The 22989-nt window shown below is 30.7% G+C and overlaps 2 protein-coding genes across 3 annotated transcripts; one reads left to right on the top strand and one right to left on the bottom strand.

Annotated features, from left to right (window-relative positions):
• Positions 1-362: 362 nt before the first annotated feature.
• LOC117232707 lies at positions 363-22398 on the bottom strand. Of its 2 annotated transcripts, XM_033492272.1 has the most exons (5): positions 21997-22398; positions 21506-21657; positions 2364-2936; positions 1405-1599; positions 363-978 (listed from the first exon to the last, which is right to left on the bottom strand). In XM_033492272.1, exons 1-4 carry the CDS (start codon positions 22228-22230, stop codon positions 1410-1412), a joined length of 1149 nt encoding a protein of 382 aa, XP_033348163.1. In that variant the 5' UTR covers positions 22231-22398; the 3' UTR covers positions 363-978; positions 1405-1409. The 2 variants fall into 2 exon arrangements, with proteins under 2 accessions (XP_033348163.1, XP_033348162.1); XM_033492271.1 differs by lacking the exon at positions 363-978 and having other exon boundaries at positions 1355-1599.
• LOC117232708 (carbohydrate sulfotransferase 11) lies at positions 3840-21037 on the top strand. Its single transcript, XM_033492273.1, has 7 exons — positions 3840-4126; positions 6334-6506; positions 18220-18476; positions 19004-19244; positions 19356-19535; positions 19620-19777; positions 19992-21037. Exons 1-7 carry the CDS (start codon positions 4114-4116, stop codon positions 20077-20079), a joined length of 1110 nt encoding a protein of 369 aa, XP_033348164.1. The 5' UTR covers positions 3840-4113; the 3' UTR covers positions 20080-21037.
• Positions 22399-22989: the final 591 nt, after the last annotated feature.

Genomic DNA, 22989 nt, shown 5'->3' with positions numbered 1-22989 from the left:
GTACCAGTATCTTCAATATTTTATGTATACAATCTTTTATATTATATTCTAATTTATATATTTATATAATAAATTTTATATAAAATATTGCATATGCATCAAGCTTTCGAAAGATTCTAAGGCTTCCAAAACTTTTCAAGCTCTTTCGAGGCTTTTCAAAACTTACCGAAACTTTAGAAACTTGAAATTTTTAAAAACTTTCAAGAATTTTAAGTATTAGATCATGTTTGAGGCAACTCAGATTTTCATAGCACCGAAAAGCTTCGAATTTGAGACTCATCTCCATATGTATTTATATATAGATATGTTTAGTCACATTTACATAAAAAACGAAATATGTTAGATGAATGACAACAAGTATATAAACCTTAATATATCTATAATAAATCACACAGTTGAGATTTTCATGAAAATTATTCGTACACGATATAACATAGTTTTATATCAACATTACACTTGTGCAATTGCAGTTAGGTAAAAGTAGTAGTGAGTAAACCGGTTTTCGGCGGGATCTCGATAGTTACGATGCTACTACCTATGCCATACTATCCTGATATTATTGTCTAGGAGCAAGAGCTAGGAGTGAGATGATAATAATTCGAAATCCTTCGATATTATACAATTCGATTTGAACTCTCAAATAAATAATGATTTCATATGGGAATCTTATACAGTGAACAATCGCGTACAAGATTTATATACAAATTATACATAAATATAAAAAATATAAAATATAAAATTTAATAGAAGAGAACGATAGAAAATTTCATTCGCTATAACCCCCTTTTCTATTAGAGAAATTCCAAATGAATTTTAACGTTGACAGTAAGTATGTACTATGTACATGTATGTACATATACTATATACATTCAATCTATTCTCCTGTTAATGAACAATATCTGTTTTACCGTGCTCATGAGATAAGGATAGGAAGTCAGTTCCTATTCTCGCCATTTGTTACGTGGTGGTGCTCGCGTCCTAAAAATATAACTTTAATTCCTACAGCTTAGGGTCATATGCACATGCTGGTGCGGGCATAACAATCCACTACAGTTATATCAATAGATGATTGTTGTGGCATTTCCTACGATTTGTACTGTTCAATTTCATATAAAAACATTCGATGAATATTATATGTGATATTTTAAATTGTCATACGTGTCCTTTAAGTATATATATCACGGTCTCATGTATTTTACAAGATTCTTTCGTATAAAAATGCAACGTGCAATAATAAAAATTTTTGAATTAATTACATATGTTAATGGATCAATTAGATTTTTTAAACACAGTATATATTTGTTTACTCATTTATTTGAGGTTAAGGATCTCATTTTTTAGTATAACTGGTATGTACATGTACGTCAAATCTATTCCCCCGTTAATGAACAAAATCTGTTTTACCATGTTTACGGGATAAGTAGGTCAGTTTTTATTCTCGCCATTTGTCGCGTGGCGGTGCTCGTGTCCTGGAGATATAATTTTAATTCCTCCATGAGGGCCATCGCAGCACGAATGGGATTAACATCTTCTTCAATCACGATATCCGGAAAATATTCTTTTACAAGCCGTAATATTATATTCATTTGGTGGCTAGATCTATAAATACATGTATATATAACCTTTGAGGTAAATGAAAATAGCTAAGAAATTAATAATAAAAATTTTAAAAAGTTGGATATATTTCTATTCGTAACAAAGCCATATTTCATGAAATACAGTATATGTTATATCAATACTTAATTTAATTATTACGTTAATGCTTACGATACAGAAATACACACGAAAATTTTTCTGCGGAGACCTGTTTGTATTGAAAACTAAGCGACGAAAAGATTTTGGAATTAATTTATATGTTTATATTTAATTATGAATGATGACATATTATCAAAGAATTTATATATTATTATTAGGAAAAATACCCTTAATAATTAATTTCTAGTAAAAATTCTGAAAAAATTGATTTGTTGAAAATTAACTTTTGTCAACAATCTGAAACGAAATTTATTAAATTCAATCGATTTTTATTTTATTTATACATTTTTATTGAAATTATTTTTATGTTCTTTATTGTATTTTAACCGAAGGAAGATTATATAAAAAATCTCCAAAATCATTCTCCAAAAATGCTCATTGTTCGTTTTCAATGTCTGATTTTCACAATGAAATATTTCAAGAATAATAACTTACCGCAAAATAATTTTAGTATTTTCATATACGTTAAAACTAATCGATATATGTAATATGTTGAACCTCATGAAACGTAGCTTTGCTAGGAACATTACAAAATTATTTAGTCATTTATTAAATCTTATTTTAATTATTTTTGAAATATAAAATTCTCAAAATAACATTATCTTCACCTTGCAGAAATTCTTAATTTTTCCTGTGTTTTGGTGTTAGGCAATATTTCAATCAAACAGTGCATCAGGCATCCAGTTGTCTGTACAATATAAGTATTTGTATAGATTTCTTGGAAAGACTTTTCTTTCAAGAACTTCAGAAATTCTTTATTTCTTTCAGGAACTCCTTTTATTTGTGCATTTATATTTTTTTCCACCGATGTACTTCTTAATGCTAAAATCATTGGCACGATATCATTCGTTCCTATTGGGCTAACATGGTTTCCAGCGGTTAGAAATTTGACTTGGTAACTATCGTCGATAGTGTCTTCGATTGTAAGACGGATAATAGGTACTGGAACTTGATATTCTGTTTCTTCGACTTCGTAGGCGATTGTACCATACACCTCACAGAAATGCTTTTTATCGAATTTTGGTAAATCGAGAACGACGGTAGCAACGACTTTGCTAGATGGCCGAATCTCATTGATTGGGTATCCAAATGTTTCGTTCTCCAAGTTCCAAATCATCGACATACCACAAAGATCGTCGTCCTCTGCGAGAGACATGTAAACCTGGGGATTTCTTATTTTCCTGAAAAGAAGTTGAATATCTCAAGAAGTCAAATTAGAGAGGTAATATACAGTAAAATTCCATTTGTTGGAAATTTTCATATTCTATTCATATCACTTCTTATATTAATTATTTCACACTTGTCCCCAACGAATTTAGATAAGTGGAGTTCTACTGTAATGCTCACTTCCACTAAGTAGTGGACAATGGCTAGTTACCAAGTAATGTAGATAACATTATAATACTGTTTTATCGATATTTATACGAAATTAGAAATATGGAGTGTACAAACTGACATGGAATATGTAATCGAGATAGTAAAATTTCCTTCTTTTAGTATTTATTATTTCTTAACTCATATCATTCATATCGTTCATAATATGAACTGTGTATATGCTTTTATAATGTAACAAATAGAATAATGAAAAAAGGATTACAATTTTTCATTTCATTATTGTTAAGTCCCCATCCTAACTCTTATATTTATTTTCTACTACTATCTTCATTACAGATACATCAAACCTATTCAAATAACACGCCTGTCTAGGCGTTGACATTATTTTATGACACTTGAAAGAACTTTATAGAAGTGTTACTTATAAATTCTATCAGGGTTCTAAGCATATTTGGTTGATAGCAGTATTCTAGAGAAAGTGTTACTTTAAAGTAGCTTCGATATATAGAGGGTCAAACGGAAACGTTTGCATAGCTATTTGCTATTTAATATTGCTCGATAATGAAAGCAATATTCGAAGGAGGATAGATAGATAATTAAAGGGAGTCTGTATAGTGTCGCAAAGGGTAACGAAGACAGTTTCAATGTGGTGCGCATACGCAGAGGTGATCATGAAGTAAATCGACCCGCGAAAACGTCGGCCAATCAGGAAGCGAGTACGGCTCAGTTAGTAGCAGACGACGCATGCATGGAAGTATACGGAACAGTGTATGTCTCTTCAGTCTTCAGTAATCTGCAGGATGCCGCCGTGATCATGTGGTGTCTATAGTTTTCGTTCAATCAGTCAGTTTTGTCACGTGTTTGACATCTCGAAAAGTATATTAATTGTATTTCGACTCGCGGTCAGTTTCGACCAGGTATACACAAAGGATCGAATCCAGTGGAAGAATCGAAGAGGTGAAGGTTGGATTTCTTGCAGGGGGTACGATAGATGCATCGTTGAATCTTGATATCGGGGCATATATGTCCACGCCAAGTACGTATTAGAGCAAATAAATATAAAAATGTATGGAAAGGAGGCAAAATATATGATTATTTGTCTAAAGGAATGAGTTAGGTCACGAAAAAGAAGGGATGTCCTGTGACCCATTGACCTAGGAAACGTATGCATCGACTGCATTGCTACTTAAAAAGTTCGTTGCTCGCGTCTTTCATCCATTTTGACATTTGATATTATCTGATCACTCTGTGGAACAGAATTTGAAAAATAATTCTAGAATTGCCATATTTACTGTTTATTTTAAAAATTAGTTTAAGTAAAAAGTGGAAAAGTTTGGATAAATGAAAAATGATTTTAGTAAAGTAGTCATACATCTATATACGTAATTCTGATTTCTGGGTATTATAATTTGGAAAATATTTGCAAGTTATCATGTAATACTTTACTATAATAGAATACCAAAGTTCAAAATTGGACTAAAACTATTTATCCAAATTTTGAATAAATAAAAAAATATACAAAGGACATTATTTTGTTTTTTTTTGTAATTTGTAATTGCTTGTCGCTTTTCTCTCGGATATGGTACTTGTTTAGCGATTAGATATATAATTAATAACATATGAACGATAATTAGCAAATAAAAAATCCTTAATGACAAGATGTAACGATAATTACTGTAATGATTTTACCGAAGGTGTGTCTGACACTCATTTGACAGATAAATTTATAAAAAAAAGATGTAAAATTAAATTGATAAAAAGAAACGTTGGATTATGCGCGCGTGTGCATTTCGCGTTTCCATGCAAACTTTTCGATAGAGCGCCATCGATCCTTGAATCTGACGTTCCACTTTATAAGTATTGCACGTATTATTCTGCAATGGCCTTGGAACTTGGTTGAATGAGCAAACATATATATATATATATATTTTTTTTTTAATAATATTATATAGTAATGACCAATTTTTTAAAGTAAAGACCGATCGATATTAATCTACGAAATATCGTTTCATATCGAACAGTGTATACCAAATGCAATAGATACTCGTTTGATGATTCCATGAAAGAATCAATATTGTATGTATATCGTTAATATACAAGGAATTATAGTATCGATATTACGATAATGTTACTTATGTATGATTAGAGTATTGTTATCGAGTTAAAAAGTGCAAATCGATAAGACATATGTAAATTGCTTCTTGTACTATGATTAGTATAGGTACTGTTAACTAGTTTTCAATTAGTAAACAACATAAACCATATAGCATTCTGTACATGGTAAAGATATTTTCATCTTAGTTCTAACTTCAAATAAAATGTAATTTTATACTATTGTTACACTTTAAGGTTTCTAACAGGTTCGTAACATGCATCCTTACGAAACAAACACGTGACTATTGATGACCGGTGATTACATGATGTACATACATACATTGTATCCCAATAAACTCTTTACGAAACATTACTTATTTGTATTTTTTCCATTATATTGCGCATAATTCATGTTTGTAATGGAATAATTCAAATTTCTAATGGCTAAGTATTTATAGCGTCATTAACAAATATAGGATCAATTCCATTATTTTAGGAAGTTTATTTAAAACATTTTAGAGAAAAAAGGACGCAATTAAGTTTGTTATCAATAATTCAGGGTACGTGACATAGGTTTCTGAAACATAGATCTTTTACAAAATAAACACAAAAAGAATCTTCAATTTTTGTTATAATCTCTCATAAACCATGAGTGATGCTGCATGAATGACAAACCATCTGCCATTGTTATCTAACCTCAATATTCACCTGTCATACCTAGCCAAAAGTAAGCCTAACTATAATAACGCTGTAAATATTGATAATTCTAATACACACAACATGTTAAATTTCTATAAAACATCGTATATTTGATTAATTCAATTTTTTCTAGAAAAATCTATTAACCCCATAATAGTACATTTTTGTGTAAATTCATACCTTTTGAGAATATTACTGAAAGAATAGAACTTTGATAGAAAATTGTTTTATCTACCAAGCATTATAGAAAACACTATACTTTGGATATTTTATATATGTTTTCGTATTATGTGCATTGTGTGCAATTTTGTAGTTTCAAATGTCCTATAAACGCATAAAAATCCACAGTCTAATCATTATTTATTCCCCGTCAAGGTATTGTTTATCTTTTTTATTGATCGTATCGATTAATGAGAATACAATAGAAATCTATTCGGTTTTGTTTTTCAGTTCGTTATGAGTATCGAAGAAAGATCGTACATCGTGAGAAGATGACACCACGACGATATGTGTTCGCGACGATTAGGCGAACGTTGCTGGCTGCTGGTATCTTGATGTTGTTGGTGTTTGCTCTATCGAACCAGGATGCCGGCAACAGTGTGCAGCAAGGGCTTTTGTTGGAGGTGAGTGACGATCTTTTATCTGACACTGGCCAAGGATTTCTTTTGTTCTTAGCGGAAGGCTTTCTGTGCACGCGCGCGCGCTCGTTCGGCATTTGGACCACACCGGAAAATTAGGCGGATCACTTTCTAAGGAACAATTACTTTAGAAGAGCTATAGAAGACTCGTTCTCGTTAGAAACGCGGCCGAAAACTATCCCTTTGTTCGAAACACTGAAAGATTGTTCTAGTTCCTTCCCTTTTTTTAAAAGAATAGTTCTTTCATTTGAGTTGTTTGAAATAACCTTAAAAGTTAGATGAGACAGATGGTGTTATTGAAAAATTACATTTACAATACTTTATGAGATTAGATGTGCATTATTATTTAAAGTAATTCGGATTTGTTTGTCTTTGATGAAATATCGTCCAGTACTTCGTCATTGATTGGTTAAAAAATTTGGACGTTTCCATATTCATCTTTTACTTTACTAGTAGCTATTATAATAATTCGTTGTACATTTCAATAAGACATATTTACTTCAATAATGTTTATACACATAATGTTTATACACATAAAAAGGTGTATAAAATTCCTCTCTAGTGTAGGTGACACTTTGGCTTCCTCAAGCAGTGAAGTCTTTATAATCTATTCAACGTGCGATTACGCCTGACTAATGACTATACACAAGCCAATGTAGTGTGTCCATAATACTCATATCCCTTCAGTCATGTACATTAGGCCGTTTTAATTTTTGCTAATGCGCACTTTTTTATCTATATCAAAAAAACAAATGATTTCGTAAGGAGACTAGGTGTATTTATCCACTTTTCTCATGTTACTAAGATATATCCTTAAGCGTTTTATAGTTATATAATCCGTTATTCTATTCGCATGATGCGGTGGGAAGAGAAAGGCCAATGCGTTGTTTACTCTCTCGCTTTACCACATCTTTTTTCGCCCTTCTAATTCATTCAATATTATATGTTCAATATTGTAATAAAAAATTTCACCAATTGTATATAATGAAGTACATACATATATACATTTTCTTTGTCATCATAAAATCGGACAATTTTAATGTTTAAACTTCGGGCTGTTCAATTTATCTTCAATTTTTTCAATAAATTTTGATCGAAACATTACACAGGGGTCCTCATATTATTATAATCGTTAATTCACTATTTTAAGATTCTAGAAATTCTTGCAAATAATTTCATCAGCTTATTGTCATATACATAAGATTTCTATTTTGTACAAGTACGTAGTCTGCAGTCTTATTTTGTATAACCACAAGCCTGGGTCCACCATGATCTGTGCAAAACCAACAATCAGTAGGTATCCTGATACTTGTGAACAGAAATATCACGTATATAATTGAGAACTTTTCAAGCTTGACTTTCTAAAAAATGAAACCTCCAATGTAATTTTATTACTCTTAATTTTTCTCTTGATTTCAATCTCAAGTAAATTCTTCTCATTTGTACCACAAAGTTAGGCTCACGATGTATAAACTTTATTTGATATCTTATTTTGATTCACAGAATCGTCCTGACTTCATTTGTACCACGAATTTAGGCTCACGGGTGTATAAGTTATATTTGGTGTCTTATTTCGAGCCACAGAATCTTCCAGACTTCACCTGTACCAGGAATTTAGGTTCACGGCGTGTAAGAAAAAAAGTATTGTCTTATCGTATCCATTGTGACGATGTCATGCATCGTGACTTCTTCTCACGGTTAGAAGGAAGAATCCTTTTCTTGCGGTACTGCGCAAATGTAGGGTGACCTAAGTGCAACATGTTCCAAGAAAAGATCGTTGCCTTTGTTTTTTACCCCACGGTGGAGAGGTTACATCGAAAAGCGGTCTCCTTACGTAAAGCAAAGTCAACGTAGTAGATTGGCAGACTTCCAGGAGCGCAATGCGGCACACAAATGCAGTTCTGCCTACAGTCGTCCGATACCACCCCTTTAAGCATGCAAAGGGTGGTTACAGTTACTCCTCAATCTCGACAATTACTCTACCGACATAAATCGATCTATCGCCGATACAGATGATTGTCGTTTTATTTGACGTTTTTCTAACCGTTCGAGAATATCCGCCGACGGGAAATAAAAATCGATAGTTTCATTTGTCACCACTTCTTACTAGTGCTACGTAGCAGTTGATTTTAGATGATACCTTCTGTAGTCTTTACTTTGATATAGAATTTTTTCAGTTTTTATAAGTCGAAGATAGAGACGTTTTATCATTTTAATTTTAATAATTTGTATTAAAATTAATTACATATTACGTTTTATTTAATTATATCTAGTCAACTTAATAATTTAATAGCCTTTTAGTGTGATATTTTTTATGATTTGAACAGAAACCTTTTACCATTCGAATCTTAATTTGCGTAAAAATTTTAATTAGAGTGATTTTAATTATTCTGCTCAATTTGATTGATCAAATATTTTTTACTATTTGAATATAGATTTTCTACCATTCTAATTTTAATGTGTATTAAAATTTTAATTTTAATAATTGAGTATTTATTCCACTGTACACTTGATCAATTTAATAATTAAATGCCTTTTACAATTTTAATCTTAAGCCACCATTAAAATTCGAATCACTGTGCTATATATCTAATACTTGATCTTCGATACTCATTGTTTCTGTTCTTTAATTTGTTCATATTGTGCGTAATTACAGTTTCCTAATTTAATTTAAATTTGATAAGCTAATAATCTTCATGGATAAACCAATTTCTAGCGACATAACAAAATATTAATAAGATACGATAACAACGTAATGAAATAAAACAGAAGCTTAAAAATGCAGGAACACTGGTATATACAAATGTGATTTCCAAGTCACGTGACATCCTATACAGGGCTTAAATTTATCTCTCGAGGAATATCTGAAAAATTTCCGGTACATCCTGTGCATCGTACGATAACAAAGGCAAACATGGCTTTTAACTTTAACGGCGAAAGGAACTGTCTTTACATGCGTTCATGAGAAACGTAGATAAAGATAGTTTTTACCGGACGACGCGACGTAAAGTATTTGTCCGGTTCCATTGATCTTCTGCGCAAAAGTGCGACGATCCGCATACAAGCACGGGAATTGAGTTCTAGTGAGAAAACGTAACCGAAGGAAGTTATACAACTGGATAGAAGAGCTACGGAAGGGTCTTACATAATGTGTGCGTTACCCGTGCACATATGGTGGTCCACTAGAACCGGTCCACCTTAATACTTTCCGTGTTTGACCAGTGATGAACAAGAAAAATATATTAGCTGAAAATAGACCAAGCAAACTGAGAAGAGGTTCCAAGGAACCTTGGTCCAGGATTGATCTTTTAAAATCCAATACCTTACAATGATCTCAACCGCAAATTACAATAAAGTTTTCGTTTCTTGAGATTTTCTGTAAATTGTAGATACTTTTTTAAAATTTATATATTATCTTTAATGGAGATATTTAGAGATCTAAAAATATTTAGATTACTCTAAATCACAAAATACGTAAATTCATTTTGAATATGTGTAAGATATTAAATATCCCAAAGTATCTAGATTTCTAATTTACATATGAATACTTGGACTATTTCCATCCAAAAATTTCGTTAGTTGTTCCTAAGTGAAATCTAGACACTTTCTATTTTTTCTTCAGTAATAATTTTTAAATCTTCTCGCTTTTATGTTTTTGGTTGAGATTGCGATGTTGTGATGAAGTTTAATATATTCTCTGTGGTATCTTAATTATAAACGTAGTTCTAGGTATTTTCAAGGCACTCTGTTTATATATAGTTTCCTTCATTGAGATTGTACGTTATAGAAAACACTGAAATCTATACTTTGATCTTTCCTTTCAATTACAATTATAGCTTCTTTATATTTCTTAATAACAGTATGTACCCTATGTAATTTTCCACTAATGACGAACACCTTGATATTTTCTTTCTCTTTGATTTTTCAACTGTGAGCGTAGCTGTAGAAACTGTTTAAAAATTCTTTTGTGTTCTTCGATTGAAATTGTATACTATTAAGTACTTCCATATTCTTTTCTTTTTCATTTTTTAATTAAGACAGAAGTTTCAGAAATTTTTTCTTTTGCAAATTTATTTGCTTTCTTTGATCGGTTGCACGTCATAGGTAATTCCACACTGAAGAGTTGATGTCACTATGTAGATTTCTTTTTGAAGGAGAAGTTAGAAGATATTCACCGTGAGACACTCGTGAGCTAGCAAGTGGCGTGTTGCAATCACTCTTAATGTCATTGGAATAGCGAATTATTCTCCCAGCGCGGTGTGTCCCTCGTTACAAGTGCGGCAAACTAGATAAGCATCGTTTCAGGCAATTTATTATGAAACTCACGTCGAGGGAACAAAAAATTATTTACCGCTTCCGTAAATCATCTTGCATCGATCTTTAAATTACGTTGTACACGGAAACCATTATTGAATGAAGTCACTGTGATATTTAGCTGTAAGATTCCCATAATTGAGCAGAACAGGATTTTTTTAAATAAAATGTTACTTGCATAATTCAAGGAAAAGATGATAAAAAGGACATTGTTGTAAAATCATTGATTTTTATAATTAAAAAGATACTAATTAGAATTTTTGTAAATAATAATTATTTCTACGATTAAAAAAAGACGTTGAAGAGAATTTTTTTTAATAATAATGGTTGCCATAATATAAGAAAAATTACTGATAATTGTTTTCAACATCAGTCGCCTCCATAATATAAAGAAAGTAATATAAATAAATAGGAATTGCAATTGGTAAAAATTAATAGATACATAAAACCACTTGTTATTGGAAAAGTTAAAAAAGAAGTTATTGGAAAAGTTAAAAAAAAAAGTTATTGGAAAAATCGGCAATTGTAGAATGTGTATATCTCGTTGGATAGTCTACAGGTTAAATAAAGGTTAAATAAAGAATAAATTTCTTTAATAGTAAAACTGACTACTATTGATATTCAAATATTTACAGCCGAAAGAATTATTTACGATCCATAAAGAAAATATATTTATCTTATTTAAAAAAGCAAAAGTGATTTCCTTTTCTATTCCAGAAGTGTCTTATGATTTCTTTGAAGCAGCTTTTTTCTAATTTCATAAACAAATTCAAGTGGAACATCTTAGGTTTGGTTTCAAAATTAGGATAAGAATAATTTTAGATGCAGGCGAGTTAATTAAAAATTAATCCTTTGTCTTTTGTTACTAACAAAAATAGCATTAATGATTTATGTAATGTTTAAGAAAGCGTCGTTACTCAAATCAATCGATACATAGACAAATTGGACTCATTTAAAAATCACTTGCTTTGTTTAAGCAATTAATCATTTAAAATTAATTAATCGATAATATTGCTATCTTGGGATTCTTTATCGATATAATCATTAGATTAAAAATGTCTTTTTTTTTAAGTTTTTAATATTGACATAAAATGCAAAGTTTCGAAATTGTAAAAACAATATTTTCACGTGATATAACATGCTGTATTACAATAGTATAATTTTCTGATCAATGTAATAAGGTTGTACTATAGACTTGTAGCTTAAAGACTAGCTTAAGTACATGTTAGGTACTTGACTTAAATATACAGTAGATACATCTAACAATGCACAGACACAACCGGCTTCTAACTTAAAAGGTATACTTATTCTAAGATTATTAATTTTGGGAAATTTATCAGTAATCGTGATTTTTAATCTTTAATCGTTGGATCCTTTAAAAACATACTGAATATCGTGATTTCTATTTATATTTCCTTAACTGATTTAGCATACTTTTCCTAGAGATTAAGCAGGTTAGACCATAAAACATGTTCCAAATCATGGTACATATTCACGGTTATACGATGAATCACGAGTTATATTCAGATTATAATTTCCTGATCTAACTTTGTTGATGCAAACCATCTGAAACTGAGGATCCCTATATTAAATTATAAAAATAACACTATCATCAAACGAAAACATCTTAGAATGTGAATAATCATTTTCAAAGTAAAAGACTTTCTTGCTTATATTTAAATGGTTAAATCTTACCTATAAAAACCTCTTCCATTAAAGTCTTTTGCTTTGCCTATACTTATAGACCTAATTGTCTATAAATGCAAAAGGAGTTAAAATTACAATTTCAAGAGTTGAAGATATTTTACAAATCTCTTTATATCTCCTACTTATTCCTAACTCAACTCTAAATCCTTTCAGAAACTTCACTTTTGCTGAAACTGTCTTTGAATGTTCCAGAAGTCTGCATTATTAGACTTTTGGCAACGCACGGTACACTGTTCAAAATAATTAGAGGATAGCCACTATGAACGATTTTCTTTTATCAAACAAGTAAACGTACCGTGATTGATCGGTATTGTATAATTATGCATTTATGACTGGTACAAAAGCAAAACCGATAATTAAACGATAAATTTATCTAAAGATGCGCTGATTTAATTTTTACACACTTAATGTCTTTGTTTGTAATAAACTGGTGTACGGGTCCATTAGAAGTCTATCATAAAGCAAAGATGCAAACGAAGTGACGATACTTCTGCAGTCATATTCAATTTGGTCTATGAGGTTAAGCAAAGCAAAGGACCTTAATGGAAAATATTATGCAGGTCCTTTGTATGGTAGATTTTTTTTAGATTTTTGATGATTAGCTAGAATTCAGAATCATTATACAAAAACAAGAGATTATAATTTTGGACGTTTATAATAAATTTATAACAAATAAAGATTAACAAGAGAACAAATTAAAAGGACAAGAAGTAGTTTCCAATGATTTAATTTGTTATCTATCAAATATCTAATTTTAATAAATAACTGTACCATTTAAAAAGAAATATTACTCTATAATTAATCAGATCTGCATTTCTTCCAATTTTTTTTTTTTACTTTTTCGCAACTCCACATACTATGTTGATTAAACTGCGGATACTAATGCGAGTTCACAGTTTTATGAGAATAATTTTAAAAAATTACTTAATTTACTAAATACTGTAAGGCGTATAGCAATTTTGATATTTTATATGTTTCTGCATATTACGTGTATTGCGTGCAATTTCAAATTTCCCGTAAATGCGTAAAAATCCATAGTCTAGTGATGATTTTCGAAACTTATCTGGTCCTCGGATCTACAGAGACACACACGGGTGCACGTACACGTGGACAGATACAAAGTTGAGGAAGTGCAGCGCACGCTGCACCACCCGTGTGGCCCATATTCGCCACGTCGGCATCGGCGTCGGCGTCGGCGTCGGCGTCGGCGTCGGCGTCAGGGGCAGCCGTTCGACTTCCACTCCGAAATCAATAAACGGAAGCCACTATTTCTATATTCGGCGCTTCCGCCTGACCACGACCATCGAGTTCCACCCCCGGGACCATCAGAAATCTATCATTTTATCGACGACATTATCGTTTGTTCAGAGAGGAAGAGAATCTTACCAGTTGTTCGAGTACAGTAGCTCAGATTGATCATAGGAAATGTTAAAAAGCTGACATGTTTGATTCATGGAGGAATTTCTTAAGATTTTAACATCTAAGAAAGATGGAGGAGTAAGATTAAAAATTGGAAAGATCTTAGCGAATTCTATGGATTTTATTTTAACAGATGAATTGTAATTGAGCTTAGATTATTAAAGGTAAGAGTGTTTAGTTTTTACAGTTAAATAACAGCTCAATTTTTATTATTTTTATTTAGTTTTTGTAAAATAGATTTTTCTTTTAGAGATCCATTTTTCTAGTATTTTATTACGTGATAGAATTGCATTAACTTAAGTATTGGTTTAATGGAAAATTGAATAGTCTAAGGACAAAATATAATCATTTTGTATTAGACACAATTGAATTTTAAAAGTTTTAGTAGCTACATTCAGTTAAGTGTACATGGAATAAAAGTCTAGCGACCCAAAAGCAAAAGATTAGAACTTTTATTATAAAAATTAAAAAGAAAAAATTAAAATATGGTTAGAATCAGTACTTTCCAGTAATTTAATTTCTTATCTACCAAATATCTAATTTGATATCGATTTTATCGATGATTGTTGTTAATAATTATTTATTGACCATAAATAAGTAAATCGAATATCGTTAATAACTGCTATCTAATATCTACTAAATGGTAATGTTTAATTTTAAAGATTTAACCCAGTCATACGCAAATGACTAACAGTGCGAATTCACGAAATTCTTTATCTAAAGGCCTGAATTATCTTTTAGCTCATCTTCTGACTCATCATAAGCGTTCTACAAGCGACTATAAGCGTTTCTAGGGTTTCTAAGACGTTCTCGCAAATTCCAAGAAATCTTAGAATTAAACTCTCGCACTACACCCGTAAACTCAATATTCTTCTTATTCCCTTTTTCCATCTAGTTTTATTTAATCGTCGCAAGAACTGATTAACATCTGACTTCGCGTGAGGGAAAACTGTTTTCTATTATAAGCTCATTTCTATGCATTCGTTGCGGCATTCTAAAGTTCACGTTGAGTGCGCGTTAAGTTACAGAAACACGATGAAGTATCGATTAATTGATGACCAATTTCAAGGTCCCCCAATTAAGTAGCGTTACGGTAAATCGCGTGAAATAGCGAACGTAATCCCTTATAAAATCTCACGAAACATCGTTTGCACAAAATTGCAAGAAGTTTCACCGCAGTTTGTAACTTAGTCGTGTTATAAGGATCACTTTACTAAAAAGCTTCAAAAAGTGTAAGAGGTCAATCCCGATGTAAACAGCGTTTCTTTCAGCAATCTTTTTCTCAACTCTAGAACGACACTGTTAAATTCCCCGAGAATATGCAACAGTATAAGATCATGAACAAAAATAAAATTCAAGTATTCTAAATAATAATCAATATTACTGGAGGATTTTCTTCTAAATACATACTTTTCGGAGACATCTCTAAATTAAGCTCTTAATAGCCTGTTACTTATAAACGAGGGCATGTACTACTCATAATTATTCGAAGAATGCACCTTTAATGCATTAAGTGTCTTAAATTGAAATTATTCGAGCAATTGTCCAACGACTTTAGAATTCGTTGGAATAATTATGAGCAATAGTAACTACATATGTAATTTTCAACCCTCATGAAATCTGACCTAACCTAACCTAACCTAACCTAACCTAACCTGACCTAACAAATCTAGGTTCAACGAACCGATCGAACACAGATCGTAAAAGATTAATACAGAAATTAATATTCTGGTTATTCAAATAATTATAAGCCGTAATGATTATGTAATTTTAAATCTCAAACCTATAACCTAACCTAACCTAACAAATCTATGTCAGATTCAATGGAACGATCGGACAGAGATCACAAACAAATACCTAATACAGAAATTAGTCTAGGAACTAGAAAGTCAATGGATTGTGAAACGAGGCAATTATCATGCAAATTCTACAAGGACTAAACGATTCGAATCACGAACAACGTTCGTAGGCTTTCAGTCGATTGAGCCATTCGGGTTTAGAATTCAAAGCTCCCCGCTTCTCCAAGTCGTTTTCTTTTACGGTCAGACGTGTACACGCCGCGTGCGCCGGCCTTCTGTGTGCAAGGTTAATCCAATTTCCTAATTTCTGCAATTAATCGGAACGCTCGTCGCTGCGTTGGCGGCTCGATATGATTACGCATTGTACGCCTATTTGACGCATTGCAGTCGAACGCTGAAGCAAAATTGCTCGCATAATTGTCTTAGGATATTTACTTCCTGAAAATTCCTTGCCGAAGATTATTGGGAGATTCTGCGTAGCAGAAATTTAGTCGAAAGGTCAAGATGATGATGAAAGTTTTCGATTGAATTCTTTGGCAGCAATTACGTAAAGAAATACTTAGAGAAAATTTTCTGTTTCATAATATTGATATATAACTAGATTGCGGATATATCATATTATAATATGCAATATTTAAATAGAAATTTAATTAGAAAAATGCTTTATCTATTAAATATTATAGAAGGTACTGTTTTGAATGTTTTATATATTTCTGCATATTTATGTGCATTCTCTGCATTTTTATATCTTCAAATATCTCACAAATGTATAAGAATCCATAGTCTACTGATAATGGAGACCTCTTTGTAAACATTTGGTATGTCCGTATTAATTTTAAAAAGACGCTATCAAGTTGCTAGAGAGCTTGTCTATAAAAATGCAAACAAATCTTAGAATATTGAGATTTCATCTATTCTAGTTCTTCTTACACTGGTTTATTTATTCATAATTATTCTCTCATAAGTCGTGGGATTGCTGACAATCAGTAACAAATCTGTATTGCAGTCACTTAAAGTATTTAAAACAGATGGGCAATCTTTTTAATTTATTGTATATTAAATAGTAATTTAACAACTAGTAACAATTTACATAAGCAGTAATTTGTAGTAAATACTAAATACTGTACTAAATGGTAGTAATATAAAACATAAAAATATTATATTTTTCTCATAGATTCTGGATGAAACTATCATTAATTTTCATAGAACAAATGTGAATGAAATTAATCCAGTTTGCTACGATTAATTTTTTTACAGCCATAGAGGTTCATATATTAATTTCAGTGAGAAACTATGTAAATAATCCCTCGCATGACAAACAGCGGTTTTATGTTTAGATGAATGATATACTGCTCGAAATGAGCAGCAAAGTAACGCAAATGTGTTATATATATTATAACATATAATATATAATATTATTACTGCAGTTGTTTACGCGTAGAACGTGAAAACCGATACCGATTGATTTTATACGTGTTCGTATTAAGTGTTGGTAATTATATCGATAAAACGGATACCGATTACCCTTCTGTAGCAATCTTGGCCAGTGTTCAATGTCTAAAACTTGCACAATTTGCAGCGCGAATCACGTTCGCAAAGTCTTTTAATTTCAGTTTCATAATGCGTATTCAATTTCGCGACGCTGTTAATATAAATAATTCGTATGACACAGAAATTTTATAGTTTGGCCAATACTAATACAAAGAAATATTATTATAAATTAAATATCACAGATATCTGATTTCAAATTGTAGATCTCCTGAAACATAGTTCAGATTTTAATCATTGAAAATTGTATATACTTGAATTTCTGAATATTAAAATCATTCGATCATTTCACCTTTCGAGTACATGAAAAATAAAATATCCGGATTCTTGAACACTAGAACACAATAGTATTCTGGTACCTGAATCTTTTTAATGTCAATTATCCAAATTATTAAATATCTCAGGTTTCAGGTCCCAAGTGTCAACATTTCCCGAGTACTCGAATTCTCGAGTACCTGAATTTTTGGTGTATCTGAATTTGTAGAGTACCTGGATTCTCGATTTCTATAGGTATATGATAATAGCCATGATAATAGCGGACATCATCAACTAACTGATGACAAACGATAGAAATTTAAAAGAATAAGAGTTCCTCAACTTCAATCAATGTCGTATAAAACATATCTTAGCCTTAATTCAACCCTTTCTTGTATAAGTAGAGTGATGCATACGACCCTAAGTATTACTACATCCGTTTCGCCTCTTAGTATCTTAACTCATCGTAAAATCTACGAATATAATTTGTGCGTCTGATTCATTAGGAGTAAAAGCGACGTATAACGTCTACTTATTTTACCACTCCTAATGAGATGTGAGAATGTTTATGTAGTCCTAATTAAACACATTTTTAAAGCATCTTAAAAATATTCTATATAATTAATGGAATACAACATGAATATTAATGTCAACAGGAGGATGCGAACCTGACACCGGAGGAAAGGCTAATGGAGGAAGCAGCGATCGCCGAAACTGAGAAGCGATTGTATACAAGGAGGAAGTTTCTGGCGGAGAAATGCGCCGAAGAGGGATTAGACAGGCCTGGAAACGATTCTCTTCACAGGCCTAACGCCTGGGAATTTCTTGTAAATAGAGAATATCATTTAATATGGTGCAACGTCTTCAAAGCGGCCTCTACCTCTTGGATGTATAATTTCAATCTACTTGCGGGGTAAGAAGCATCCAATTTGCCAAATGTTCTTTTACCTTCATGTAACAAAAGTTGAGATAATTTTAACACGTATCGCTTTTTAAGATACATTTTCATATATCATCGTTCTTTCAAATTTTTTTAGTGAATTTTAATATTGCTAGACTGCGAGTTCTTATGCAAATTTATATTTTTTTCAGCATAATTAGAAGAATGGAATCTAAATAGAGTTTTTTTTTTACCCGTTATTGTTTATTAAATGTAATTCATTGTTAAATGTTATATATTCATATTTATTATGTAATACTTATTACGAGTATAATGCTTTGAATATTTTATATATTTCTGTATATTTCATGCATTCTCTGTATTTTTGCATCTTTAAATTTTCATAAGAGTCTTAGCAGCAGTTTAAATATCTCAGAGAGATAAAGATCTGTCTTATAAAATAAAACATTCGATGCTCATGGCAAAACTGATCCAACATCTGCCAGGCTAAGTTTAAATAAACAGCTTGATCAACATCAAACTTTATAAATTGTTTTCAGATACAGCCCACAGTTCTTAAAGGCCTCAAAAGCTGTACCTGTTTCTCTGGCGAGGCAGAAATATCCCAGACACACGGCCGATGAGTTGAACAAGTTCCTAAACGACAGCATTAGTTTCTTGATAGTAAGACATCCGTTCGAGAGGTTGCTCAGCGCCTACAGAGATAAATTGGAGCATAGCTTACCGCATACGTTCCACAGTAATCTTGGATCCCATATTGTTTGGAACTATAGATCTAGGGTAAGGACAAACCATCTTTAAAGTTATGTATGTTATTTTAATTTTCTTTCTATGTTTCATCAATTTGATTGGTCTTGTGGAATTTAATGAATCATTATCAACTATGATTAGGACCGAAAGACAAATGGACGACACGGTCCAAGGTATCCACTTTTTGAAGAATTTGTACGATGGTTGTTATGTCAATGGAGAGCTGGGAACGAACTTGATATGCACTGGACTCCAATTGTGACCTTTTGTACGCCGTGTCAAGTACGATTCGACGTAATTGCAAAGTTTGAAACGCTCCATGTAATTATATCTTTCAAAAAATTCTATGTAAACGATACAATTAATCAATTCTATATTTTAATTGGAAAAATATATTGATTAAAGGAAGATCAAGATTATCTCATAAAACAAGCTCACGTGGGTCACATCATTAAACCTGAATGGAAGAATCCTACCAGGGGTGTCCAAACGAAGGACGTTATTAAGAATTATTTCGCTCAATTATCGAAATCGCAGATCAAAGATCTCTACGAGATGTTTAGGTAAGTATACTAAGTGGAAACGATATAACACGACCGTAAATTAAAATTTTAATAAGGGACACCCATTAACGCTATGATAACTAGTTAATTCCAAGAGGAATTCTAACGTTAAGAATTGATAAGGTGTAATTATATATAAAATATAGTCCAACTGTATATAGTTATAATGAAATATTAATAGCAATAATAATATATTCTTGGTATTTCATTTCAGGTACGATTTTGTGCTTTTCGATTATTCTCCCGATGAGTACATAGCACTTGGAAGAGACGAGGATACAAAGTTAATCTGTAAAAAGTAATGCTAGTATTTCGTACATTATTAACAAGCGTATCAACGCTGGAATTGTTTTTCTCTTATTTTTATCTTTTTGTCTTTAAATATTAAACGACACCTATTAAAATGGCGTCGATTACAACGAAAATATTTGATAGCAAATATCTGTTGAAGATTAAGATGAGAAAACAGAAACATACCGAGAATTGCTCCAATTAGCGATACACTTGCAAAGCACTGCTGCTGCATTTAAACTTTTGATAAACGAAGCGTTACAGTATATTCAATTGTTAGGGCCTAAGGCAACAAGACGTTTGTAAACTGTTATAAATCAACGCAAAAAAGATTTTAAATGTATTATACCTGTGAGAGTACCTCGTTGCTTAAGTACCATATGCGACAATGAACTTTTTAATATACGAGGGTTTATGGTAAGAGTGATGCTCACTTTGTCGAATTTTTTCTGCTTTAACATCGAATGAGAATAGCCTATTAGTTCGAAATAGGATACTTTGCATTCCCAATAGACTACGTAGAAGTAACGTCCCTTTCTTTGTTTCAACTGAATTAATTTTTACAGAATACAATCGATATGAGTACAGTGAAGTTTTATTCCAGATATAACTTAATTAAAGTAAATTGGGCTAATTGTTTCGTGTTAGCATATTTTGAAAAACATGTATACATTTTCCCTCATCTTATATGTATATATCTGTGTATATAAATATACATACACGTATATTGATATAAACGTTGTTGCAATAGTAATTATTGTCATTGTACCAATGATAATAATACTGCCTTGAGAAAATGTAATTTATAATTGCATTAGTAAGATGTATGTTAAATTATACAACTTCCAAATGCAAGAATATCTAGAGATCTGTAAGTTCAAAGTTTTCCAATATTTACTTATATTTTAGAAGTGATATTTGAGTTAATAGGGTTACATCTCTGTAATGAAATGGTCTTTTTTATAAAGACTTAATTAAATAGTACAGCACATTATGTAGTACTTAAATCTAATGCAAATATAAATTTTTCAATAATGAAAAATTTACTGCAAATAAAATCGTATTATTTGTAAAATCAGATCGAGATAAAAATAATACGATAAATTTTAATTTCTTATAACTTTATAAATTGCAAACACGAAACGACAATAATTATTTTACAAAATAAAGAAATTTAAAAAACAATTGATTACATAGAAAATTAATCTTATCTTACAATGAATGAAATTGTATTTAATTAAATTAGTTAAGGAAATAGCAATGACAAAATAAATATCTTATTTGATTGTCCAAGGTGGAGATAAAAATATCAACACTCGCATCAAAACATTACTATTATTATTTTCTTAATTCAATTAAAATTTATAGATAATCCTTGGAAAATCAAAGCTTTTTTATATTATATTTTATTTGTAGTTGTTAAAATAATGTACTTACTTATTCGAATTGTTCATTAGTTCTATTCCAATAACCCATTTGTCATTAAAAATATATTTCCAACTGCTTTTTATTACCAAAATCTCATAATGGAACTTCTTGACTTTGCATTTTTTCTTCTTTACTACTGGTTGTCCATTTATTGCATACAACTACAAATTGTATATATTGAATTTAATATACTTTAACACTTGTTGAATGTAATTATTATAAATATATCACATTTCCTTTCTCATAATTCCTTATTATAACACATAAAACTCTATTTAATTAATTTTTGTTTATAAACTCCTTTCATACTAACTAGTTGGTATTAAAAAAATTAGACTAAAATATTCTTCTCCACTCTTATAAAGTATCTTTGAAGAAATTTTGTTTAATTAACAAATGAAACTATTTATCATATGTCATGTGTCATATATGAATAATGTAGGTTTTTTATTTTATCTCTTATTATGTTATTGTTATTATTTTTTTTTCAAATAACTTACATCACTATCGGAGTCCGAAGATATGTCTTTTCCATACAGAGCTTGATTGTACAAAGATTCTGAAATACGTTTCGTCATATCCTGAACTTCTTTAATGTCATTCGTTGTTTTTTCGATTCGAGTTTGCACATTCGACAATGTTTTCATTAAATGTGCCTCTATAGGATTGCACTTTGGAGTTGGAATCGGCAACTCCTCATCGCTAAGCTCGAACATGTCATCGTCCAAATCCATTTATATTTTCATAAATGAAGATGATATTTAATTATAATATAATAATACTTATAGTTACTTTGATAATAGATCAATTATTCCATGCACATTCGCACAACCTCGTCTAAACAGGTAAAGTAAATGATAAACATTTCTTATGTGTCATTTTTAATCATTAACTATACGAATATAAAAAATTCTTATATCAAGAAAATGAAATTAAAACTTAGTGTTTTATTTGCAACTTTTATGAAAATTATATAACAATCATATGGTATTATAATTGCAATTTCTTATAATAATTAAATTAAAACTTTATTTAAAGAGTCACGACTTGTAAATAAAAACAATGAATAAAACCTAATAAAACCACGTGATTAAAATCTAGGGAAATTAGTTTTCATTATCGATTGAGGAATTTTTATTATCGAGAATAGCTATCGGTAACCAAAAAATTTTTTATTTTATTTATAATGATTATTCGTAACCAAAACACTCAAAAATAAATATTTTTTAATTATTAATCTTTTGAAAAAATTTCTTTGAGATGTACTTATCAGTCTTTCATTTAAACAATTACATATGTATTACTGGATCATGTTACCTGTTTTGTCAATGACTTGTTTGATAAAAATTTTAGAAACAACTATTATTTTTGGTCCCTGCTTAAATCTAATGTTTGATCGTTATAATAAAATGTAATAAAATGTAAATGTATGAAATTACAAATTGAATGATATGTACTTCTAAAATAAAGGATTCCTATCATGAAAGAAATGT

Source organism: Bombus vosnesenskii, unplaced genomic scaffold, assembly GCF_011952255.1.
Source record: "Bombus vosnesenskii isolate JDL3184/JDL3185 unplaced genomic scaffold, Bvos_JDL3184-5_v1.1 scf7180000013293, whole genome shotgun sequence".
Classification (NCBI taxonomy): domain Eukaryota; kingdom Metazoa; phylum Arthropoda; class Insecta; order Hymenoptera; family Apidae; genus Bombus; species Bombus vosnesenskii.
Note: the sequence above shows the minus strand (reverse complement) of the source record. Positions and strands in the feature narration are given on the sequence as shown.